General features: G+C 37.2%; 1 protein-coding gene across 2 annotated transcripts in view; it reads right to left on the reverse strand.

Annotated features, from left to right (window-relative positions):
- Positions 1-48: 48 nt before the first annotated feature.
- The window catches only part of WWC3 (WWC family member 3), a 62,098-nt gene continuing 34,929 nt past the window's right edge, over positions 49-27,217 (reverse strand). Inside the window, exons 9-22 of one of the 2 annotated variants that reach the window (XM_010084908.1) lie at positions 24,293-24,382; positions 22,589-23,163; positions 16,285-16,405; positions 15,433-15,507; positions 14,304-14,390; positions 11,623-11,815; positions 8,374-8,541; positions 7,543-7,694; positions 6,648-6,807; positions 5,306-5,470; positions 3,903-3,995; positions 2,626-2,853; positions 1,759-1,886; positions 49-249 (exon numbers count right to left, since the gene is read on the reverse strand). In XM_010084908.1, coding sequence (XP_010083210.1) covers positions 183-249; positions 1,759-1,886; positions 2,626-2,853; positions 3,903-3,995; positions 5,306-5,470; positions 6,648-6,807; positions 7,543-7,694; positions 8,374-8,541; positions 11,623-11,815; positions 14,304-14,390; positions 15,433-15,507; positions 16,285-16,405; positions 22,589-23,163; positions 24,293-24,382 — 2,302 coding nt within the window. In that variant the 3' untranslated portion in view covers positions 49-182. Of the gene's footprint in view, positions 250-1,758; positions 1,887-2,625; positions 2,857-3,902; positions 3,996-5,305; positions 5,471-6,647; positions 6,808-7,542; positions 7,695-8,373; positions 8,542-11,622; positions 11,816-14,303; positions 14,391-15,432; positions 15,508-16,284; positions 16,406-22,588; positions 23,164-24,292; positions 24,383-27,217 lie in introns of both variants that reach the window. The other variant, XM_010084907.1, reaches the window with a different exon arrangement.

A 27,217-nucleotide genomic window follows, 5' to 3' on the forward strand; every position in this document is an offset into this window, starting at 1 on the left:
TAAAATATATATGTATATATATTTATATATATGTTTTTGTTTACTTTTACTTTTTTTACTTTTTTTATTTTTTACAAAATGTGTATATTAGCTTTTGCACAATTTTTTTAAAGAAACTTGGCTAATCTAATAACTTCATTAAAATAAAAGTGATAAATACTTCATGTTTACAATGCAACATGTCATACATCATCAGCTGGCAGAGGAGGTATGTTAATCCTTGGTCTTGTAAAAAAAGCTATCTTCTCTCTGTGATCAAAACAAGATTAAAAAAGAAGTCAATCAAATATATGCCTATATTTTTTTCCCCAAGAACATAGTTTCATTACTCTGGTTAGTGGTTAGCATTTATTACATACTGAACTGATGGTTTATTCAAGTATAAGAAACTTATAAAAATTATTTAACCTCACTTTATACTTTTGGCAACATTCTGCTGAACGCAATTACTATTTTTGAAAATCTAGGTATAAGCTTTATACAACTCATTGAACATCAGTCATAGTTGACTGTAAAAAAGTTTCACAGGACAACCCCGGCATAAGCCCCTTTTGTGATCTGTAGAAAGTTCACTCTTATATACTTTGCAATAATGCCTCCAAAAGAAGGGGAAAAAAAAGATGGCAGAGTCATATTTTTGTTTCTTTATTCAGCAAACAGTATATGCTGTAAAGTAGATGTCATGAGAAATAGATATGTGCATAAAAAGGGCGCAAATTTAAAGAAGGAAGACAGCTTTTGCTTCATTTTCTACATCTAATTTTATTCAGTTTCCCATAAATTTTCATATCTCAGTAGGCAAAGCATAAAAACCTCTCTCTTACTACCAGAAACACAAGATGTAAAAACAATCCTAAAATTTCTATTCCTCTTACTTCCCCATCCACCCTTCTGAGAAAGGGCTTTTCAATAAAAACCAAGCAAAAAAAAAAAAAAAAACCAAACCCAAACCAAACAAAAAAAACACAACCCCAAACAAACATTAAAGGACAGCTTTTCTATTTTACTTAAGTATTCCCTGCAAAAAAAGTTCTAAAAATCTAAACACTGGATGAAATAGTATAATGTAACATTGTAGCTGTTCTTCACATCTATCCTGCACTAACATCATCTTACTCTTACTGTTCTCACCTAATAAAAATTATAAAAATTTTAATGCTGAGGTAATAAAGTCTTCCTGTGAAATGCACACTGCTTATCAATGCCACTTGTACACAAAATAAGCTGTCAGAAAAAAAATAAAGCTAAGAGAGAATGCATACCATGTGAACACAGATGAAATAGGAAAAAAAAATCCAAAGAAAAGGCTTCTTGAGAGAAAGCTGGAATATTATTATTAATTTTTAGGGAGTGTTACTAGCAATGTATACATATTATGTTAAACAAACTATTTATGACCAGGCTTGCATTGAAGAACTGACAAATCATTTGAACTTACTAGTGACTAGGCTAAGGTGAAAGAACCACCTAAGTTATGCCTGCACTTGAAGACTTTGTTTTTTGTTTTTTTTTTGTTTGTTTGTTTGTTGCTTGTTTTTTAATTTCATGTGTTTTAGAACTGTAATACTGCAATTTTACTTTTGCTTTGCTTCTTTGCACTACAAGAAACTCAAAGGAAACCTATGTGTCCCAATCAATACACAGTTAAAAATTACTGGCTGTATAGAAGACACACAGAATTTAAGCGAAATGCTTCAGAGTGCTTTAACCTCTCTAGTGCACTGTTGCTCTGCTATTTCAGAACATGCTACCACTTACCTAAAAGTCTGCACCTGAATAGGCTCCTTCTGATTTTGCCCACGCAACTGGTATATTTCTTTTGATGCTTTCTTTAGCATCTTTTCAGCTGCTTGCTCTTGGTGATATTCAAATTTGGTCTGTCTGGTCTGAAAACAAGAATATAAAGCTTAAAATGGCCATGTGAATAAATAAAACACAAGAATAATACCGAGGTTAAAATAATGGATTTTTTTCCACTCGTCACAGTAAAAGCACACAAGTACCTTGTCTCAAATAGATGATGATCTAAGAACTACAAATTCAAAAGAATTACAGTACTGTTTTATTTCTTAGTGCTCTTCAGACATACGTATTAAATTAATGAAATTAACTGCACGTAGGTCTGTCAAGCAAGACCTTAAAATAAATTTAGACTTGCTCTCTGCCTCAGATAATCCAACGGCAATTTCGTTTGTTGTGCATTTTTTCCCTATAATTTCTTTCCCCAAGAAAGGAAAAAAATCATATACTTAGGGAGCATTCCAAATACTTGTAAGAAATGAAATATCAAATCAGCAAAATTTCTTTCAAAGATCAGAAGTAAGGAAATTATTAAAGTTCCAATAATGAATATCTAAAACAAAAAACCCCAAAACAAAACAAAAAAACCCCAAATCAAAACAAAAAGTGCCATTGGCGAATTCTCCAGCAATCATCTTCAAATAAAGACACAGTTTGGTAATAACCAATGCAATCATTTTTATTGTGCTAACTTCAAGAATATAGAAGCAACATCCATTGTTTGAAGTTCTGTAAAAACAGCTCTTTAGACATCTTGTCACAATCAAGAAATTTTGAAACCAGAAGTTTCTGAATACGTTTAGTGCTTATCTCATGTTACCATACCTGCCTCTCTGCTTCCTTCAACAAGTTTCGGAATCGCTCATCCCGAAGGACCCAGTGGGGTAGATCTGTTTGCCCTCTGAGTTGAGCATCTTCCAGACGCTGTCTCAACTCTCTTAACACACATATCTCCTCATTCAGCTGTCTCTGTCTAGTTCTGGATGCCTGGAGATCCAGCTCCAGGTCTAAGGATGTCCTTGCCATAAGCTCAGCCAAAGATGATCTGCAGGACTGCTGAGTTATTAGGATTCAAATAAAACGCACAACATATTACCCTCAACATGGTATACTGGACTATTTTTAGCTAAATAGACCATACATTTTCTGTACTTCACACACAAAGTTTTTCTTGATACAAAGTGTTGGAGAGATTATTTATATTCCACAGTGAAAGGCTAACTAGCCATAGGGCTTTTCTGTACCACACATAAACTTTTTCAATTAACGCTTTCTAGTGCCTCCTTTTATGGTCTCCTTTTGGCTTATAAATATTTAACTAATTTAAGTTTATAGACTAAAACGTCATGTTATAATGATAATAAAAGGGATGCAATATGAAAACTCGTAACTGAGTCATGAGGTCAGAAAATACTGTACTGAGTAAGATTCCCCTTAAAGGCTTTTATTGAATATTGGTTTTAAGACACATTCTGATATGGGAGGCATGGTTGTCTACTTGCCTACACCAGCAATAAATTAATTTTTGCTGACCAGGCTAAACCATATGCCATGTATACACAAGGCATTAACACCTTTCCTGCCATCTCTGCTCACTTGTTCCACAGGGTGCAGGGTGGCACCAGGAAAAAAGGAGACCTTAACCTATTCATTCCCAAATACCTGGGCCTCCAACACTACTGCTCACTAGCCTGCATAGGACAGGAGCTGGGTGTTTTACTGTCACATTCACATACTCTTCTCTGGGCCTCCACCCTGCATCATAAACTAGATTTTAAAGATTTAACAAAGTCCATACCTAAACCAATATTAGTTCAATCTCCGTTAAACTAATTTTTGTCAGCCACATTCTTTTTTTTTCTCCTCAGTAATTCTTCACAACTATATTTCACTTCTGTATGTCTGCCTTTTAGCTTAAAAACCCCAAACCACAGCCAAAACATGCACACACACACCCACCACCCTTCCCCAAATATATTACGGAAGCCTCATACATTTCTTAAAAATATAAAAATGTACCTGTGGACATCTAAAGCTTAGGTACAGAAGTACCAGTGTTCTAGCAACTTAGTGAAAAGTAAAAACCAGTTTTCTAGGTATACCTGCTTATACCGTAGAGTACGCCTCTCCAATGTATTCCGGACAAAAGGGGACTTCCTTGGCAGAGTTGAACTGTCACTGTCACTGCGATACAGCTGATTAGAAAAGATATTGAAAATATAGGTGACTTACAAGGTCGTCTACATTAAGAATTCTGGATTAATTTTTTTTCTTTTGCTTATGAGATTTATTTTTAAAAGTGCACTGAAACTGTCTTGTTTTCATCAACTAATTTTTTTGAGCTTTAGTTATTTATAAAAATTTATATATAATAGTGTTCATACTGTATAGTTACAAGAATTCAAGAAAACTTCAAAATCATCAGTGTTCTACAACTAAGTTTCACCAAGCATTCTACTAAATATCGAAGACAACGTAACCTAAAAAAGAGGGAGAGGGGAGTTACATGGAAATATATTTTTCTAAAGCATTTACTGTCATGGGAAAAACCATACAGCCTCCTACTTTTCCCCCCCCTCTGATTTTAATTAAATGCAGATTAAGTAAGGGTGTTCAACAATTTTTTCCTTTTCACACTATCTTTGTTCTGGTGCGCGAGGGTATTTTACTCACATTCCCTGTATCATAAACAGATACAGAATCCAAAAATCAAACTGAAGAACTTGAAATGGTCCACAGATACACTGTGTGCAACGTAAATAAGAGAACAAAACCCAGAAGATCCTTGGTTTAGGAAAAAGCATGAAATTTAAAAATCGTTACTGCATTTTCAAACTTAAGCTCTCAGAAGGTTATGAAAGAGTACAATCAACGCTACGTGCATTCCAGCAATATTGCAAAATCAATACCCATGTACTGATCTGCAATACTGTGAGCCAACTGTTTATAAGACTTTTGCCACTGAACACAGCAATGAGCTATATTCCATCTAACTGTTGTGCTGATCCTCAGTTACTTGCACCACCAGTGCAGCCAGGAATCCTGGGTCCCACTGCAACAGACATCCTATGACTGACATTCATAACAGCAACCAGAGTTCTAAAAATATTTATGCAATAACCCTAAACTTATGCCTTCAGTCCCCTTTCCCAAACTTTTAGGTACTTGAAAGTTAAACTCTGCTTCTAAGCTAACAGCATTGTACCTCTGTAAAATCAGTCACCCTAGCCTAACATCTAAGGTTGCCATGGAAAAGAGCTTAATATCTAATTTGTCACAGATTCTTAAATTTTAAAAGAAATAAATTCAGCTTTAAACTCTTAAAAAGAATCAGAAGACCCTTCCCCACTGCCATGTTTAAATTCAATGAAAGAGTATTCATTAGTTTTAGAGAGTAGTATATGTTTCTTATAAATGTAATAAAGTCTTAAGAAGAAATTATCAAAACTGTAAAAAAATACTTGTGTGAAGACCACTCCCCCCCTTCTTTTTAAACTTTACTCACTCTGCAAACATATTGACTTCGTGCTCCAGGCGAGAAGGTCTGGGAACGAACAATAGTGCTACTGCGAACAAAAGCAGAACCCCGTGGCCTGCGACTAGTTCTCTCTTTTGGAAGAATAGCAACTTCTTCAGGAAACAGATCCTCAGTGTTAGTTTCCTTATCCACCTAAAATTTCAATGAAGGAAAAAAAAAATTATTTTTTCCTTATTTTCTCTCTCTCACCAAAAACAATCAGACATTTCAACAATATCAACAGTAAACAATTTGCCCTGCTAGCGAGGTTCAAGGTTTAACAACCACTGTGAACAGATGATGAATCACCTAATTTTTAAAAAAGTTTTAAAACTAGGTCATTTAAAATTATAAGATTGCCTTTCAGAAGCCTTTCCTGGAACAGTAATAATTATGAGCTGCAGTTAAAAAGCGAACCATAGCTGCAGAGCACAAAGACCGTATTCAGCACTGGCAACTGGGCATTAAGCAAGCTACCACCTGATCTCAGAAGAAAACTGAGTCACCTTTCAATAAGCAAGGTGACTCCGAAGCAAGCAACCACCTTAAAACTGAAGGAAGTCAAATGAATAGAAGAAACTCAACAAAAGGGAACTGAAAGACTGTTAAAACAATGACACAAGAACACCAAAATATTCAGAAATACAGAAAACATATGCTACTCTAGCAAAGCTTCCAAACTTTAAGGTAACTCACACCTCAATAGGAGGGACGTTCTTCCCTAAAGGCAACACAAATGGCTTATATTCCTCTACTGCAATGGAAGTGTGCTGATTTCAGCTTGTTCAGGATTATTTCCAATGTCTCATATCTTGAATACAAAATATTTTAAATTCATCTGTTTCAACACAATTGTTCTGAAAATTCCAGCTATATTTATTGTAACACTGAAAGAGCAATGTAAGTCTTAAAACATTGAAACACTTTCTTCAGAATTCCTTCAAAAATTCTTATTTCTAAGAGCACTGGAATTTGATCACGATCTTTTCTGTTACAATTTCAGGTCAACACAGGCATTGGCATGAGCCCATATTTACAGATTACGTAACGGCCACAGTAAAAATAGCTTGCCTTTTGATGTAGAAAACTAATTCTGTCCAGAAATAACCAGCAAGCAAACAAAAAACCCCAGCCCTGAAGAGCGCATTTTTAACAACTCAAAAGGCACACCACTGTCATGAAAGCAGTGCTCATACAAGGCTGCTAATGGCATTTCTGATTCTTTTCTCTCCAGATCAATTTGGACTCAAACTCAAGGAGCAGTAGGCATACACTCTGTGTGTGCCAGGCAGCATAGCAGTTTCCATACTGCAGCATCTTCGTTCATTACCTTTAGTGGTGGAGGCTGCATTTTTCCAGAACCGTACTGGCCTGCTTGAGTTGCAAACATGTGTCCAGATAATGAATCCCCACAAAATGGCTCTGGATAAGGAGGACTAGTCTGGGTGCAATTACTGCATCCACTGTCAACAGATTCTGCTTGCCAACTCCTAAAGTCAGAACATCACAAGAATTTTGTAGGTATTAAAAAAACTCATGCAATTATGCATCACATTTATATATTCTGTTATCCAGGTCAGTTTGTAATTTTAAGACTATTATTTCTCCAATAAAAACACAGGATTTTCATAAGGGAGAACGTATCCCGCTTGCATTTCTGCAGATGCACTGACAAGCAGATACACTTAATGCCAAAAAAAAAAAGAAAATCACCTTTTCTAATTTTCTTAAAGCATATGTTCTTGTCTTTGTAACAGTACTAAGAAAACAAAGAAGAAAAAACGCAACTGAGGTAGCAAACTAGAAGCATTATTAATGGTGAAACAGCACTGTAAAAAACCCTGAAATAGTAAGAGCTGTGCTGTATGTTCACTCCATACGTATTCCAATGAATATCTTTGATATTTTCCTGTGCCATAATAATTTTTTTTTTTTAGTATAGTGCTGTTGCAAACCCATTACAGTTGTCTCGCTAGCGAAGTTTCTGTTTGATATAATATTTTCTCACTCCCCAAATTCCAAGTCCTCTAAACTCAGCCAATTATTTAAATGAGGTTTTCTGGTTTGCACATCATCACATAGTAACAGAATTTTATATTCGTAACATTAACAGGGAGCAGATCTCACAATAAGGACCTGCTGTTTCTCCTGCTGTATTTCAGACTAAACCTATAGTGTAAATATCACTTGACTGTTTGATGAGGTATTTAAAGTACTATTTTCACCTTTCTGATACGGCTTCTGCTTGATCTTCCTTTCTTTCCATCTCTAGGATTTCCTCCTCTGTGTACTCCAGTTTCACTCTCTCTTCTGCCAACTCTCTCTCAACTGCTTCCAGCTGGGCAGTGGTCCTAGCTAACAGGGCTGTCACTGCATCCTGAAAGGTAAACTAGACTTAAAATAAAACAATTTGAACAAGCCATTGTATTTAATCCATATCATCAGAGAAAACACAATAAAAACATAGCCATTGTATGTTCCTTAAAAAAAAACCAAACAAACCACACCACCCCCCCCCACCCCCAAACTCAAAACATCTGTCATGAATCTTAATGATAACAAAAGTACACGGTGCTCCATGAATGCAACTTCTCACAGAAACCAGGCAGACTATTATCTCACTGTGGAGCATCATCCAGCAAGTTAGGTGAGATCTCTGGAAGTCACCTAGTCCGATGTCCTGCCCAAAGCAAGGAGAGCTTCATAGCCACATCAGGTTGCTCAGAGCCCAGACAGGGACTGAAGTATCTCCAAAGATGGAAATTCTACAACCTTTGTTAACAACCTCTTGAAGTGCAGCGGTAGAAATTTTTAACAAGTTTTAGTTAGTCAGACTGGAAGTGTGCATACAAACATACACAGAGTACTATTTCAAACACCTGTCCAGACATGATCCAGCTTTTAATTATTGTTTTAAAATCCAGCTCTTGCCACAAGATCTAAATTAAGGTATCACTTTCTGTGCACCTTGAAAACAAACTGCAACTGAGGTAAGATCACAAACAACCACCCAGCACATCAAATGAAGTAAACAAATCACTTTTTCAGAGCCATACGGTTTTAACTGTAGTTACATTTCCAGAAGACCAGGGAATACTTTCTTCACACTGGTTTTTATTCTTTGTTCTCTGGGGGTCTGAACCAGTGAAGATCTGAACAGAATACCAGTGAAGCTGCATCTCACCAGAACTCTCTGCATCAGTCAGGTTTATCTGAGCAATGCCCTGTAAACAACAAAAAGCAATAACCACAGTAAGACAAACATACACTGCAGGATAGATACATTCTCATTTAAAGAGCATTTTACTTATAATGTCCAAAATCCACTTTATCAAATACTAATAGCGTCTGTTATAAAGAGACAGTTTTGTTTTACTGTGTTATGATGTCTAAGATACTGAATTTCCTGCCTCTTGCTTGACCAGAAAGGATCAGTGCAGATAATCAGTTTTTTTAAGTTGAAAAATAAAATTTCTATGACTGATGTAGGTGATTGTTACAGCTGACAGCTCTTAATGTTTTATTAAAAAAAACCTCTCAGTTACATATCTGATTCCGACATTTGTGTAAATTAATATTACTTTAATCTGTTTTCTTTTGAGAGAACTATAATCTGAGATACCCTTCCGTTCTCTGGTCCTCAGAGGCACCTTCTAAAGGGGAAAAGAAAGTGTCATGTAAAGCTATTTTGTTCTGTTTATTTATATCATAAGTCAGTCAAATGGGCCATAAAGCCATTTTTCCGCTTTCCAAGCCATCTTTACATCTCCCAGACTCACGCAAAAAACAGGTTTAATGGAAGCCTCCCACCAAAACTATTCCCAGCTTTAAAGTAGCCCCACTCCATAAGACAGTGCTCATGTAAAAAATTCCTGAGTGGTGCTCACTTAAATGAAAAAGAGCTGTGAGCAAATCCATGCTTTTTAAATTTTTTTCTTTTAAAGTTCACTAGCTGGACCTAGCAATGATTTGATATTAGCTAGCCTTTAAGTACTGCTAATTACTTCATTTCCATGTTACTGGACCAGATGCTAAAACTGTTTTAATTACTGGAAAAATAATGTAAAAACTGTTCTCATCTCTCACAAACAAATACCTGGATGCAATGATTCTAATTGTAAAGGCAGCAGGAAATGTCTACAGAACTGCATTCAACTTTAAGCAGGTAAAGAAACAGTTAATTAGAAAATAATAATTTAAAAAATAACCCTTCTATTGTTTTTCTAAGACGAATGTTCCCTCAGGCTCTGTTTAAACAGGTGTATAAAGGACAATGGAGAAAAGTTTTTGAGCCTAAAAAAGAATGCCCTATCAGGATACAACATGATACTGCGGACATCATTTTATGTCAGTATATTTGATGCTACAAACAGAGATGCCTTTTATATATAAAACAGAGATGTCTTCTAATTGTCCACTTGTTCTGACACACAGTGTTAAGAAAGAAACGTGTCAAATACTCACATTTCTGCATCAGAGTTGGAAAATGCTTAAGACACGCTGGGTTTGGTTGTAGGGGTGGAAGGGAAAGCTATTTTCCTGTCACCAATATCGGAAAAAACATATGCTGACTCTTAAGATGTCTGACGCTGCCCTGCACACTGCATTTATTAAGTGGCTAAGAAGGCATGCCAAAGAAGCTGCTCCTACAAAGTGAATGACTCATTGGGTAGAAAATCACCACCAAACCCAATTAACAATTATCAGTAATGAAAGTACTAATGAATATTTCACCTCCACCTCAAGATTTGGTGCTTCCTCCAAAGGATGAAGAAACCAAAGTGGGTCTGCTAGCAGTCTTGTCTTGTGCCTACTCTGACGCATTTGATAACAGCTTGGATGACAGAATAATAAAAGCATTTATGAAACTCTCAGTGATGTCAAAGAGAGGAATTGTAAAATTTATGAGAAAAGGATCAGAATTTAGAATGATGTTAAAAAATAGGACACATGTTCTGAAATAAAATCATGACATGCAAAAGAAAAATGTTAAGCTTGAGAAGAAGAATTCAAATAAATTAAAACACAGGGAATAACTGGTTGGTCAGGGCTGTAAAAGATCAGAATCTACAAGTTAAACGGCAATGTCATGTGCTTGCAAGAAAGGCAATTGCACTTCTTTGATGTTTTAATGTGAGCTATATATGCTAATCACGGAAAACAACAACTCCCTTATCTCAACATTGATGAGGCCACCAGGGAAGAAACAAGCCAACTTAAGGAAGCACACTTTCAGAAAGCTGTATGAAAACAGAAAAAGATCTTTCAGCAAGGCACGGCATATGATTAAAAGGTTGCAGGAATAGACAGAAGGACCATCTCACAAGTTTAGTAGATTTACTTCTCTATGTAAGTGAAGTTTAGAAATTTTTGCTAGAATATGTTTTTTTTTCATTCCCTGTTATATACAAACATATGTATAACTTAGGATAAACTCCAGTCTGGCTTTAGGAAAGCATTCAACTGGCATAATCTTATTTAAAAGAAAGAAGTCATCAAGAACTTCAGACTATATGGATGATTAAATAGATGGAAAAAACTAATCTCAGTGGAAGAGATTTTGAAAGACAACTGTAGAGGCTATCACAGCAGTTAAGAGGTAGCAAATGATTGCTCAATTTGAGCAAATGCTTATTTTCAATCTACAGCAAAAAAGGGCAATGGTTATAATGTTTAAATACATACTCCAGTGCACATACATTAAGAAGCCATGGAATTGTTTCTCTCTTTTTGAGTGACATTATTAACTTACCCTAAAGTATGTTATGAACTACTGTAGACACAGATATTTCTGACAAAACTACACTAAGACTACAAAAAAAAATAATTCCTACCAACATAACCTGAAGACACATTATTTTTTTGCAAATTCAGTAATAGCAGTTAAAATAAAAGCACCCTAAACTTAGATGAACTTGTGTTAATATAAAGATGCTTTACACTGCTGAAATAGGCTGTTCCTCTAGGAAACTAAATAGCTATACCAGTATAAAGCATTTTACACCTATATATCCAGCCCATTCTTGAGGTGCTTTCTCTTTCATCAGGTCTAGTGCAAAAATGACAAAACTCCTTACTGCAGACAAGACCTTGGGTTCACTTCCTAGAATGCACATATTTCAAATTTTTAAGAATCCCACCTTTTTTAATTAACAGAACCATACTTAGGTATGTGAACGGACACATTATCAGCACTTCTTATGGAAAAATAAAGTCTTCATTTTTTCTTTTCAATCTTAAAATTTATTCCACAAGTAACTTTAGTTTCCGATATTATAGGGCTTTTAAGAAAAAGGACCACTTACCAAGAGTTCTTCTTGTTGCTGCTGGTCAACTGAACAGACATACAGCTGCAGTGATTTTAATTTCAGAACACTTGAATGCATGGGGATTCGGAAAACTTCATTAAATATTAATGGTGTTTGGAATTCCAAAGCTCTAGAGCAGTAAGTGGTTGGTGTTCCTGACTCCAGTGGTGGCAAATAAACTCTCACATGACTGGGAACAGCAAAATAGACAAGTAGCACAATTCAGACAAATAAAGCTATTTTGCTTTTCTCAAAACCAAGCTAAGCAAAAACATCAGTGTACTATTGCATGAAGAATCTACTATGGATCTCCTCATGACAGGAATTTACTTAGTATTCTTAACACAGAAGAACTGCAAATCTGATTTGGAAATGCTAACTTTTTTTTTTTTAACTTGGTGCCTAAGCAGAGGCACCGAGTGGCACTTGAGATGCCTTGAGGTATCCAAGGCATCTGCATGGGGCTAGCAAATATGACATAAGATCTATGGGAGAGCTACAGCCTTCCTGAGCAGCAGCAGCTGGAGGCCAGGTGTTATGCTGTGACATTTCAAATGGAAATACATGCCTATGTTTAGGCAACTGAATTGCCTCCTAAGTGTCACTGAACCATTTCTTCCTTCCACCCACTAAGCATACCTTCCCCCCACCCCTAAGAAATTCAGTACAAGGGGATGGCAAAAGAAGCCTACAATCGTTGTATCCATCTGCCATCTTAAAAAACAAATTTAAATATCTGGTACCATCTCATTTGAGACTCCAAGCCAAAATCAAAATTTACCATTTTATCAGACAGAAGGGAGCAGATCTACTTAGAGAAGAGTTTCTGTGTTTTCCCTGTCCTGACTGCTTCTCTAGCCCCTGAAATATCCAATTTTTTGCCATACCTTCACTTGTGCCAGCAAACAGCTTCATACAGCTGTATTGTGAACCAGACCAGAAAACTCATCTGGGTTAAAAAGCTACCCTAGCAGGAAAAAAAGGCTCAAGGATTTAAAAAAATAATCCAGCTCAGAGGCACACTCAAGCTGGCTACACAGCTGCATGAACTCTTATGCCACCACCAGAGTGGTTGTCACTAACAGGCAAATAAACAGGTAGAGGACAATTCAAAAAGCTCACTATGATGGAACTGCAGTGCTAGAGTGCAGAGCATCAGTTAGCTAAAGAGCTTTGCATGCTCTAAAAAGGGAGTGATCCAGCTCCTCTGCTCCCTGGCTGCTGCAGGTAACCTCCTCCGTGCTGCCCCTGGCAACTGATTCAGGAGTTCATTAAACTGGCTAAAAGCTTTTTCTGGTTTTGGTTAAACTTATTTTTTGACGAGTCAAACCAATTGATTTACCTCTCAGCCATCCAATTTCTTGATTCCAGCCCAAGTAGTTAACGGAGAAGGATGAGGAACAGAACTGCCTTTCTGAGAGTCTCTTAGATGCCCGATTACCTTCATGACAATGTCCAACAAACCATCTGGTGTCTTTTACTTCCTTAGCAACTCTACTTTCTTCAGATGACGCTTATTTATTTTTCTAGTCACAAGGCAACATGGTTGAGTACTACTCAATGCTCCCATTTTTTCCCTATAGTGTGCCCTTGCACTCAGATTGAAAACAAAGTAAAAGACCAACACCGATAAAATGACCTATATGAAGAATTTCCACTAAAGGTTTGCAGGGTTAGCAAGATCAAGCTTTCTCAAAAAAGATCAACTCATTCAGTGAGATCTATGTGAATTTAATAACTCCCACAGAATGACTTAGTTTACAATACAACAATGTTATCACACCTCCATTTTCCACAGTTTGCAAACAACCTCTCCCAGAGATAAAGATCAACAATTTTCACAGGTCAAATTTCTTTAAAATACATTAAGATACACATCAGTAGATAAGACTGTGTTTTATGGCAACATTACCATTATTTAAGAAACATTTATTAGAAAAAAAAACAAGCAACATTCTATATAATGCAATATGGCATTTCAAAAAGTAGCACAGGTCGCCAGAGGTTAAAAAATTCAATTGCTTGTACTGATTCCCACCTTGTATTTTTGTTAAAATTATCTTTGGAAGGTGATTCACAGATATTCAAGCAGACCTCTAATGGCCACAAAAGTCTACAGACCAGATGTCCTGGTTGGGTTTTTCTATTGTTGTTTGTGTGTTTGTTTGGTCTGTTATTTTGGTTTGGTTATTGGGTGTTTCGGATTTTTTTTTTTTTTTTTTACGATAAAGAGCAAGGTATCTCTCTTACTAGTTAACATAGATGTGACTACATCTGAGAAAATTTACACTGAGCTTATTCTAGGATACATCACTGACAAAGATGTAGAGAAGTCGTATAGGAAACTGTATTTCTGGAATACTGCAAATAACATAGACAGCTTTTTGGACAGAAGGCACGGCGTGATGGAAGGATGACTTTGATGTTTTTGAACAAACATTCCTGAGCATAATAAACACATAAGAACATGGATCACTAGAGACTATGCTCACCATTATGACAGAAGTTTTAATAAAAGGACACTTTGCCCATAAAATTAACCCTTTCCTCATGTAAACTAAGACATACCATCTTCTCCAGAAATGGCTTAATTTTGCATGAAAGCAAATTAATTTATAGATTTGTGACTGTGGCACAAAACAAGCAACAAATAAACTTTGGGTAAAATTGAAGCTTACATTTTGCAGTTTTCTTTAACAACTAGACTAGTAAAGTTCTTCAGCTGTAATACATGTACTAGCAGACATTCGCTTCCACTGTCACGCCTGAAAAATAAATTTTCTGTGTTATACACCAAGCATCAATACTTTGCCTATGAGACAGAGATGAAAGACTAGGAAGATTTTAAGAAAGTAAAAGCACCTTTTGCTGTTCAACAAATCCCTTTTGCTGTTAAATCTCTTAAATCAGTTTGAATCAAAAGCAATTACAGATATCACACGGTGATAACAGAACATTACTGACAATATTAGCTACAGTAACAAAGTTATCAGAACTAAGAGAACTAAGCATTTTTCAACTTGAAAAGAATAATATTCCCTACTGCGACTCTTGCTAGTGAACCAGTTTTATAAAATACATGCCATGGTTTAAACAGCTACACCACATGCATATGTGCATGCATGCATGCGTAACACATCAGTTACATTAGACAAATCAGACTGTATTATTTTCATGGGTTAACGAAAATAAATTAAAAAAATCTAGTCTTTCACATCAATATGAATTCTGAAATGGCACTAACAAACCTGGTTGAGATATGAAGACCTCAACCTTGGGAACTAGTTTTCCAATGGGAAGAGACGATTCTGGAGGGCTACAATATGACATCCTGCCTTGTACTGTTATAATGTGCGCTTCCCCATGCTACTCCCACTAACAAAGATAGCATGCCCTAAGCACAGGATTTCAAAGCTGTATTTTGGAGCTGTGCTTGTGTCCCTTCACCAATGACTTTGCTAAGGTAATCCTCCTTTATCTGGCATGAAAAGTCAGATCTTGCACAGAGATATGTATCCCTATATCCACACACTGACTAATGGCCCAGACAATGAAAACGCTACTGAAAGTAGTAACAAAGGGCCTTTTACCTGCCAGCATTGAAAAGACACTGAATAAACTGTGGTTAAGGAACATCCCCATCAGAAAGTGGCACATGATGACTAATCTGCACATCCACTAAACTTTGGCTTTCAATTCAGAAACTTCTTAAAACCACCCACTGCAGTTAAGTTTATTAAAAAGTTAAAAACTTAGTGAGCAATTCCTCCTGAGTTGACAGGGAGAAAGAGGAGGTAGGCTACTCACAGAAAACCAACATGTATTTGCGGTTCTTCACTGCTGGCAGCATCACCATAAACAGGCTCTTCCAGATCTTCATTCCTGCAAGAACAGAAAGTACTGTAAACTACACACTGACCCTCAGCTGTTAAAACATAATGAAACGAACACTGATTTTACGATTTATGGATATAAAGAACTGTTTGGTAATACAGGAGAGACTGGTTAATACAGAAAGGATTGAGACATCTATTTAAAAACACAGAGAACAGAAGTAGTAATTCACAATTTTTAAAAATGCTTTTTAGTATACCTCTTCCAAGACATTTAGGGCAGTTTAATATTTAATCTATCTTCCATTTCTCTTTTGCATCCTCAAAATCTTATCTTCTTCCCAATTACTGCTATTGTGTTAAAACAATTGTATAGAGTAACACGTCTTTAGCCATCCTTCAATCACTTGATCAACCTACACATTTCTAAATTTTCAGCAGTTCATACATTTCTTCCTTGTAGTTATGCTTTTATCACATGCTAATCAGAATTGTAAGGCACACCGTATAATTTTATTTTTTTATAGATGGTTAAAATAAAATTACTGATTTAAGACTAGTAAGCTGAGAAAATGATCATTCAAGCGATCAGTATATGATGTTAAAATGCTAGAGACAAAAAAGCAAAAGGGACTTGGCCCTTTGTGATGATGACAGTGGAACTAGATGCAAAAAGCTTCTTTCCTTTAAAACATGCAACCTAATATTCTTACATTACTAAGAATTAGACATTTTGAAAGTGTATTCAGAAATTTACAACAAATTCTTTCAGACCGTGTGGTAGAACAGGAATATTTCCAGCTTACTACGCATTTATACACCTGACCTTTTGCTTAAAGCTTCAAACACGCCACTGTCACTAGCCAGTGAATGATCTGAGAGACATGCTGAAACTCGCCTGGCTCTCCTCTCCGATCTTCTACCACTGTCTCCTCGCAAAGTTACAGCTGTCATGAAAAAAAGTGAGGACAACATCAGCTCAAAGCAATCTCTTAAAAATTAAACACAAAACACTCATTGTATCCAAACCAGCAGCAAACACAGTTCATTGTTTTTTCATCTAAATGTAAGTTAAGAACCTAGAACACAATTGGCAGGAGACTTTCTCTGGGAGAATTAAGAAAGGAAGTTTGTGGCTAATTCTTCTACTACGCGACTAAGCATAAACCAATTGCATTGTTATTACAGTGCTTTTCTGATGGAATAATCCCTTCTGGAGGAAGACTTACATTAATTAAGCATATGTATACATGATATTCTAAACTTCTAAGATTTACCTATGGAATATACAATAGGTTGAAACAAACACAGACACTAATTCTTTTAAAAAGTTATCTGATAAAACAATGTAAGGTTTTGTTCTCTTTTGTTTCCTAACACAAAATCTCAAAGCATACTGTTTATACAATCGCACAATAGCAGCTTTTATTTACAGTCTGAGAGGCATTATCAAAAAGAAACAGTACTTTCAAACTCACTCAGATCACTGTTTTTTCAAATTCTTGGTGAATTACTTTGAAAACTGACTGGGGGAGGAGGAAGCAATATTCAACCCCCTCTTTCACCCTTCCCCGAATCATCAGCAACACCATAAATAGTGAGGTATCAACAAAAATGATGTTATACACCAGGTTTTGCAGAAGAAAGTAGGTATAGCAGCTCCCGATCCTTTAAGGTACGTGCACAGGGGGTACTGTTCAAGAATTGCATAGGTAAGGTTTCGGCACTTAAATTACAGCTCCTAACTTCAAGTTGTTTTCTTTCACATCCTACAGAGAACCATTAAAGAGACTTGTGGAAGCGCTATTTCTTCATTGTGTGGCAAAAAACATTTGCCAGCTTCCCCCACTTTTGCTTAAGGCTCAATGACTGTCCTCAAAGCAGAAAAGCAACGGCAAAGAACTGCCAGTTCAGAGGTAGAGAAAGCATTTTATCTGCTTCTGCCCATGCTCAGAAACTTAAAATACACAGCATGGAAGTATTCTCAGATTTAGCAGACAGCACTCGGACTGACAGCAGCACAGTGCACATCACACTGGAGGCAAGCATCAGCTGACTTTACTGCTTACTCTCCTGGCTAAGGATGAAACGTGTTGTACTCAAAGTAACAACTCATTAAGTATCTCTGTTACATGTTATCTTAAGGCATCAAAAATAAAAGACTGATACCTAAACAGTAAGGATTCTTCAGCAGAGCACCAGCCAACAGCTGAGCACCACCTGCAGCCACCCCACTGCATGGGACCCATCTCAACTCCCACCCAAGCACCACCAGGACAGGACATTAGGGCTTTAAGCTTTTTTTAAAAAAATCCCCCAAATACATCCACGCTGCTGCTGTCAACAGAGGCATCTGATAAGGCTAGCTTTAACCCACTGTGGGACTGGCAGACAGGATGCACTGAACCCAGCAGTCCTGCACCAGCCTGAGGCATACTACTTTTCAGGGCACCAATGGCACAAAATTGCCAAAGATATTCCAAAAACCAGAGGGTCCTGTCTGGAGCTAAAAGTCCCTGGTTCTACCCCACAATGTCCGAAAAAAAAAAAAAAAAAAAAAAAAACCCACAAAAAAAACCCCACACACCACAAAAAAAACCAACCAACAAAAAAAAAAACACCCACAAAAACCAAACCAAAACCCCAACAAAAAACCCCAAAAAATCCCAAACCCACAACAACAACAAAAAAACCCAAAGCCAACCAAAACAAACAAACAAACCAACCACCAAAACCCAAACCAAAAATTGTCCCATAAACAGGACAGAGGCAGTTCTCCATCCTTCTGGATCCATAAGGAGCCCTACAGACCTCCTCTCCAAATTCAATGAAGGATTTAGCCACCTTCAGCTATGCAGCAAATTTATCTGCTGACCAGGGATATCCCAATCTGCATTTGCTTCTGTGCCTAGAGAAAGAATCACCCTTTTCCCCCAAAAAATTATAACATCCCATCTTTACGGTTCATCACACATCATGGTGAAGTAGAACTCATTTCATCCTCACTGCAAATGACACTAGAGTTCTAGGTTGCTCACAGAAAGCAAAGAAAATGTGTTTGAACCACGATCTCTTCCATAACACTTGTACAAAGTGGTGGGTTTGTTTTGTTTTTAAGAACTTTCAATTTAGTGAGCCCACCTCCATGAGTGCTGTCACTGGGTATTTATGCAGAATCAAAACTAGTAGTCTGTAGAGGCATTTTTTAGTATCAAAATTTCCCAATAATTTTACATGACTGGAAAGAGGACACACTTCACCAAAGTGTATAATTGTTAAGCGAAAGTGTGTCCGTAATTTCTGTACTACTTCCAACAAGTTACACTAGGATGACTTCTTTCTGTAAATAAGCCTTTGTCGCACCCTCCTATGTGAACACTTTGTATAGATGTAGGAGACAAAAGACCTCATGGGCTCTCTCCTTTGGAAGTTCATGTTCCCAACTTGTCTGGAAGGAAAAACTGGTCTGAAGCACCAATATAATGTCATGAAAAACTGACATGTTACAACAATGTTGTAACTTGACAAAGGTTTGCCTGCTGTCTGCGGCCATGGAAGCATCTGATAACATCTGGACAATCCCAGAGAATTTGAGAGAGACGCAAACACCAAAACACACCCTTGACTAGAAAAAAACTGAAGTAGGAAGAATTGGTCAAGAAGAAAGAAACATCAGATTTTTGTTTAAACAGAACAAGGTTTATCACAGGTTACAAACCTTCCAATGCTGGAAGCTAAAGAACGGTTTAAAAATAAAGTTTTAAGATAAGACAATTACCTTTCATTTTCTTATTTAAATATCAAAATCAGTGAACCATATGTGAATTTCCAGAACTACTAGGTGCCAAAGCTTGAAAAACCTAAGGCAGACCTGATTAAAAGAATATTCTCAGGTGTCATTAGTTGAAAAAGTGAACTTCAAAAGTAGTTTTGGTGTCCAAGATTTCATCAGCTAAAAAATACACAAATAAATCTAAAGCACATTTCACAAGCTTCGGAGACTACAAATACCGCACGTCAGCTCAAAATGCACTAAAATAAAAGAGTCAAACACTCTCATAAAAACTAAATCAGAGACACAAACAGACCTTACCTACAATGATGCTGTCAGGCATTACTATGAAGCTCGCAGAACATTTTTGCAGAAATTTTACTACGGCCATGAATATATTGTTAAGTTGACATAGCAAAAAAATTAGGTATGCCATAACGATTAAACAGATACAGCACAATATCAAACAAAACCAAATGTAGCAAAATCTCCTGTTTCTTCACATGCAACTCAAAAAAAAAAAACTCCCAACACTTCACACAGAAAAACACACTGGGAATCACAGGCAAAAACAGCACAATAAATAATTTTAGGTTCACTTACAGTGAATTTTTCTGTTGTGCCGCATGAGAAACAAGACAAAATGAAAAGCACACAATGATAAATCACCTTTAAGATCTATGACAATATTTTGCAAACAAGAGATTATTTAGACATTACAGGAAACATAGCACTTGAAAGATTATTTTAGGATAGAGAGTAAGAGATAGTGAAGATATTAAAGCTCAATATTTTATTAACATGTTTCCTCCCACTCCCAGCTTTATAAATATGATGGATTTAACCTATCAGGCATATTCCCTCCATTCACACGTGCTTACATATTTCACAGTATGTCCCTGAGACAGATGCAGAACAATAGAACAGCAGATCAGCAACTGGACATCAAAACTGCAGCTCCTGAAGAACTCCTTAAACTTGCTCAAGTGCTGCTTCAGTGCAAAGTATGTCCAGTTTATTCAGTGTTAACCCTCCCAGCCCCCAGAATTTGCAAAAACTTCCTCATGTTTTGCCTAGTGAAGGAACAGGCAAAAGATTTGTCCCAAGATGATACTGGTTTTCCAGCGTCGCATTATGCTACCAGACCATATGGTGGCAGCAGCAAAGCATATTGCATAGTGCCTTAGTGAAAACCTGGGGCTTCCCAAACTTTCGATAAACGAGCTTGATGCTCCACTAAATTCTTCAAGAAAGGAGTACAAAACCAAAATAATTTCAAAACTTGTCACTGCTACTTGCAAACAACTGCATTACAATTGCAAACACACCAGATAGTGACTGTGGAGCTCAAAGTAGTCATGATTCCAGCCAAAAACCAGAAGGTTAAACAATTTTTTCTTGAGCCATTGTTTTCAAATTCAAATATAAAAAAAAAGTCAAAAAAAGACAACCTGCCTATCTTTTAACCATATGTTCTTCCTCAAAAAGCAACACAAAGCCCTCTGTTGTACACAGAGAAAAGCTGTAACCCCCGGACTAGGAGCTGCACTCTGCAGCAGCAACAGAAGGTAGCACAGGCATGTTCTGCCAGAGGTATTCAGAGAATTGTGAAACGTGTAGAAACGTGATAGAGAAGGGAGAAAAGGAAAACCAAAGCAGGAACTTGACCCTCATCTTACTGCTCCCTAGGCCCTCAGACCAGACCTTCACTTCTAGGAAACACATACGACCTACAAATGAACTACTAACATAGTTTCACTTACCACAATGGGTGAAGACATGCTGTGGTCTGATCTGAGGTTTAAAGAAAGCCTCAAGAAGCCTCTACATGGCACTAATTTAAGCAGGAACTTACATGTTGGTCTCTGGAATTCTGTTTATTTTGGTCTGAATGCTGCAATATGGGCACTATAAATGTTTACATCTAGTAAATGTAAATTCTGCAGCAGTATCTTCTGGCAATGCTGGCTGCATTAAGGAAAGTAGGTGAGTCTAGACTCAAATGCTGTTTGAACAATGCAGGCTTTTCAGCATAGTTTGGACATTTTATTTCTAAAAATAAAAAGCTGAAAGCTTTTCCATAGATACTGTCAATGTTCCTTCTCATTATCACTTGACAAATAAGATTTTGGTAGGATAATATATTCTCTGGTTATATTTCAAATTACTCCTGATGTTTTAAGTCCTGAATGCAACATTCTACGCAATTGCTATCATGGAATTCTGGATACAGAAATGTGACGGGAATTACAACCTTTAATATGTAAAGTTTTCTCTAAAAGGCCTTCTCTACTGGTATGATTTTATTAGCAATACGAGCAAGCCAACACAAAAAAACAACATCATGAAGGCATATTGTTTTTCATTTTAAGAGCAGTTCTTCATTTGACCAATTAAAACAGGAAAAGAAATGTCTCACGTGCCTGTACGCTCAGGTTTTTTAATTTGTTTGCTTTGGCTTTTGAAAAGGTTTCTCCTTCTTCTTTTAATCTCTCTAACTTACACTTCTAATTTGTAGCGCCTCAGAAGCTTCCATCGTCACCAGCTAAAGCGTGTCCAAACTCATCATCAAGTAGGAAAAAAACCCACCTCTATAATATGTGTGCCATGGTAACTGCGCACATCATTCCTCTGCAATCACAGAGCACAGATTCTCTGAGACAGCCACTCAAGTGGGTGCCTAACTTCTCACACAGCCCCAACAAAACATGCTCCTGGGCTGACAAAGCACTCTACTCATGAGCACAGTGCACCATGCACTTAACACCGCCACGCCACTGTGGCTTCTGCTCCATCGCAGAACTCAGACACGGGAACCTCGTCTGCGATGTGGATCAACTCAGCAAAGAGTCAGTCAGCCTTCAAGCACTGTCAGCAGCATCACCTCGTGCTTCATTTTGTGTTTGGGCTTTTTTTCCCCCCTCTAGGTTCGTGTGGCTTTAAATTATCAGAATAATGGCAACATGGGCACACCTGGGGGCCTCAGACATAACTAAGCAACACATGTTTTTACTAATTCCCCATCCAAGACCAAAATATTTACTCGTTGACGCACTACACTCCAAAGAAAGTCCATATTCCATTTCCTTTCTTCCACCCAATTCAACACTATTTTAAGATCTATTTACAAAGATTTCTCTGGTCTTTCACCTCTTTGCCCGAAATTTGGGAGTTTGGGGTTTTTGTTTGCTTGGGTTTTTTGTTTTTTGGGTTTTTTTTAACAGCTAGCACCATGTAACTTTTAACTGATGGAAGTCAAAGAAGCCAAACTGAGGAGCAATTTCTACTGTGCTCATATGCCGAGGTCTGTGTGACATTTCCTATGATAACATGACAAGATAAATGTCCAGAAACTCACCTCCAACACTTTGCATAGCAGTCATCTGTGGTCCCATTTCTTGCAGCCCTTCACTGTCCACAGGGTAAGTGGATGTCTGAGACGAGCTCGTTCCTTGTGTATCATCGTCACCCAACGCTGTGGTCCGAGCCCTGAGCATTTCCAGAGCTCCTATGCTTGCCACCTCCTCAAAACCTTCTGACATCTGAGCCAAGGGAGAATCTCGAGATGCAGAGAGAAATGGGGTATCCAGAGGTGAGCTTGGAGGGGACAGTGATGACAATGATGACCGTGATGACAAGGATGCCAGTGACTGCGGAGTATCCAGAGACCTCTGCTGCTTATTGAAATTTGAGTGTCCAATGGGATCAGCATATGGCACATCCTTTGTGAGAGACTCAAAGGGAATTATGTCAAAGCGTAAATGCTGCCCATAGTCTGTAATGCTGTCTGATTTGTCATACTGTGGAAGGCCATAGATGTCCGTAAAGCTGATCGAGCTGAGAGAGCCTCTGCTGGAGGCCAAGGATCCTCGACTGGAGGCAAGGGATCCCCTGCTGCTGCCAGAGGACATTGTGAGGGTGCTAGCCGACAGACTACAGCAGGCAAAGAAAGAAAAAACAAAAAAGACCCTTTCAAATACAACCAGGAACAAAAGTGCAGACATAAAAATGTCAATCCAGATTACACAAGCAATTTTACACATATTCAGTACAGTGGCATGGAAAGATGGTTGGGCATTTTAAGGTTGAGCTTGTGCCTCTTGCCCTGATCTCAAGCACAACCATGACTGGGACAGCACAAGTGACAACCAAATCAGGACCACGTACCCAAAAATAAAGGGTCCAACAGGACAAGCCTGATCCCTCCTTCAATGTGCGAGCAACCATAATTTGGTAGAAAAGAGGCCACAGCACGATCTGGATCAGTGGACTCAATGTAAAGCCAGGAAGGGTAGATTACCGTGATCCAGCTTGAATTTACATTAATGATGCGTCATAAACATATGAGGGAGAGAAGTGAGAAGGGATTTGGAAAGCCGTAACAAACTGCTGTGTAAGCCTCACCCTCACAGGTTTTTCCAGTGTAAAATAAAGACTTTAGGTTTAAACCTATTCCAGTTCCTCTTACCAGTCTCAGACAGTTAAGGAGAGAAGAATATAAGTGATGGAGAGAGATGAAGTGAAACACAGCAGGAACTGAGCTTTTGATGTTGGCATAGTGTTGAGCTGAGGAATCCCCAAGAGCTGCATCTAAAAAGGCAGCTGCAAGTGTGAATATGCAAAACATTCTGGGCTTCTGTGTGGGTCTTAGCACATTCTCATATTTAAACAGCAAAACATTGTCAACTCACCAGGGAACAAAAACCCCTCCTTTGGAGAAGGTATCAGAATATTAAACCTCACAGAATGTAAAAGAATGTTATCTTCCTATTAGTAAAACTGTAACAATATTACAACAGGTTTTAAGTATGTATCTTCTTTTCAGAAAATGAGATCGCATATAAAATTCCCCAATACACATAATAATCTAGCCCAAATAGCCATCACCAATACTATTTATAAACTCCATCCACAATCACATTCCAAAAGGCATAAATTTAGAAAAAAATAATTTACTTGGCACACATACATAAAAGTATTAAAAGGTAAACTTTATACATTAGTAATATTCTTCTCTGCTGCAGTGTAAAACTTCAAAACCAGATGGTTTTACATAACTCACCTTTTTAACTGGGAGTGTAAATATGAGGTTAAACGTGTAGCTTCTTCAAGTTGCATAAGCAAACAATTTCTCTTTTCCTGTAACAGTATCCTATAATTAAACAGATATATATTACTATTTTTCTTCATTATAGCAGTGCTCAAGAAGTGCTATGAGCTTTCCAAGTACAGAAAAATATCATTGCATTGCAGTTTGGAATATAAAAAGAAGTTTCACTGTTTAATGAAAAGTTATAATTTATGCAGCTCATATGCAGTGATGGAAATTCCAGCAAGAACACAAGAACCAAGACTCCAGCAGAATTCCCAGACAAGAAAAGTAATTTAGGCACAATGTAAGAGTCATGATGTTGAAAATACATTAAAGCAATTAGCAAAGCCATAAAAAAGTCCTAGGTAAAAACAGACTCTACAAGGTATTTATTTTCCCTTGCATCAACCTGATTGTGCCAGTAAAATACAGAGAACTACTACGACTTTCATTGCCTTGGCAGGAAAAAAATATTCCAAATAGCCCTATTATCCAAGCTAATTAGTGTCAAACTTCAAAGACAAAAGAAAAATTTTTAGAGGACTTCTGTCGAGCAGTAAACATAAAACTCAACTTTGAGCTTTAATACTAGGTGTTTCAAGTACATTTATATCCTCTTATATTTAAGGAGGTAATATAGCATTTTGAATCCTAAGCTATGACAAAAACCTCTTGTTACAACTATTTTTTTGCCCATTCTAATAACAAGCAGCTGAATTACACTGTACCACTGCCACAACACAAACGGAATGTACCTATAATGCTGTCGGTCTCATATACCTGTGAGATACCTCAAATTCTGTATCTTGAGATTATTAAAACTTCAAAGAACAGATTTTATCCATTGATACCACATTAATTCTTTTCCTGAATCCAGATTTATATTTATTCCTGGTGTTATGTTTTTCCCAGCCTGATCACTGAACTGCAAAATAAAATCAAGGTGCTAATCGGTTGTGCGTTGTACATTTATATGTCCAGGAAAGTTAATGTTCCAGCCCTGCATTCACAAGTTGGCTGAAAATTGGGATTCTGTCAGACAGTTTGGAGAAAGCAGATCAAACTTATTTGAGTGCTTCAATTCCTTCCTCAATTGCAAATACAGCTGTCAGAATCCAACATGTTAATAGGAGACATTAAAAAAAAAAAGGATAAGAGTCCTTCTGGATAAAACAAAACAAAAAAAGCAGCATTAGTTTCAATAAACTTTGAATAGTTATTTTTTTTAAAAAAGTCTGTTAGCAGTAAAAACATAAATCTCTCAACTTCTTTGGCCTCCAACTTCATCAATTCATATGCTGGCAAGGGGCTGTAGCATTATGCTCCAGCAACCCCACAGCCCTCTGGGGACGCTCCCTTCATTGCAACCTCACAGCAGAAGCCGCACACCCAAGCACGTGCAGCACTGAAGCTTTTCTCCTGCTTCTGTGGACCCCCAGACCAGGTTAACCAAGTGGTGCAAGGAAGACTGCAACTCAGCTATGTAAACCTACACAATAAAGCTATTGCATGCAGGAACCAAAAGAAAGAGATAAATGGATGCAAGAAACTTAACTGATTCAAAAGCTTGCAGGGGAAAGAAGGGGTATCCACACAATCTACTTCAAAAAACAAATTTAGGAACCTACACTCCACAGTCATCTATGCTGTAAGGTAGGTACCAGTGCTAAATGGCAAGAGACGCCTACAAGTAAGGCTGCCAGCCAATCTTACAAAAAAAAAAAAAATCAAACCACAAACAAAAAAAAACCCCAAACAAACCCAAAAACCCACAAAAAACCCCAACAACAACAAAAAAAACAGCAAATCTCTCATACAGATCTTAAGTCAGTTCTGATTTGCGCATAACTCAGTGCCTTTAAAACTCAGTAACAGAACAGAACTGATCACTATTTAAAGAGGAAACTTCTTTGTATTTCACTATTAGGGGAAAGTGGAAATAGAAAAGCAGAACTAGGAATGTTTTTGGTTATTCCTGAGCCTGAAACAAACAAATAAATAAATCAGGGCTACTAACAGTTAAGCTTTACTGCAATTAGCTATACAAAAATAGAGTGCCCTTCAATATTGTTCTAACTTCTACTCAACTTTTTGCTAGCATTTGAAATATCAAGTATCACATTGGAATGCCGGTTTCCACAGCATGAACTACATGGAAAAATAGCTTGGCCTTCTTGCCAACATAGCATGCACTAACCTAACATGAGAGCCCAAAAACAACAAACAAAACTTACTACGCCGCGGTGTAAAGTGAACTCCCTTTTCTGTCAGTTTAAGCCGGAAAACCAATGTAAGGATACTGCAAAATTGCAAAATATGTAACATTGAACTGTAGGTTGGCGGGGAATTTTCTATTTATTGCCTGAATTCACTGTCTAAAGCAAGTATTTCAAAGGAACTGAAGTTCTCAAAATCTGTATAGGGAGGGCACTTCGAAATATTTTAAAAGTATCTTAATTATGTAAGTATTAGCCTTTACACAGATCATATTAAAGCTGCTTCATGTAGTTTTTCTTAAGTGTCAAACCTGTCTTTTTACCACAAATTCATGCCTCAGTCTATTTCAGAACAGAAAAGAATAGCAAGAAAAACCGGGAAAGCTTTCACGTGTCAAACAGTTCACTGGGTGAAAGCATTGTCTGGCTGTTAAAAAAGAAAAGCCAGAAACCACTTCCTATAAATTTTAAAGATGGCATTTCTGTATATTGTCTACATATCATCTCTTTAAGCAAGTCTGGGAAACAAGAGCAAGTACTTTCTCGCTTGCACTGCAAGTGGACTGTGGTAACAAGAAGAGGTTAAGAGGTTTTGTCCATTTCTTTGGCTGCAGGAAAAACTGCAACTTTCAAACACAGTGTTTCCATTACTACTTTTGGTGTGTTGTTTGTTTTTACA

This window comes from Pterocles gutturalis, unplaced genomic scaffold (genome assembly GCF_000699245.1).
Source record: "Pterocles gutturalis isolate BGI_N339 unplaced genomic scaffold, ASM69924v1 scaffold17160, whole genome shotgun sequence".
In the NCBI taxonomy this organism is placed as follows: Eukaryota; Metazoa; Chordata; class Aves; order Pterocliformes; family Pteroclidae; genus Pterocles; species Pterocles gutturalis.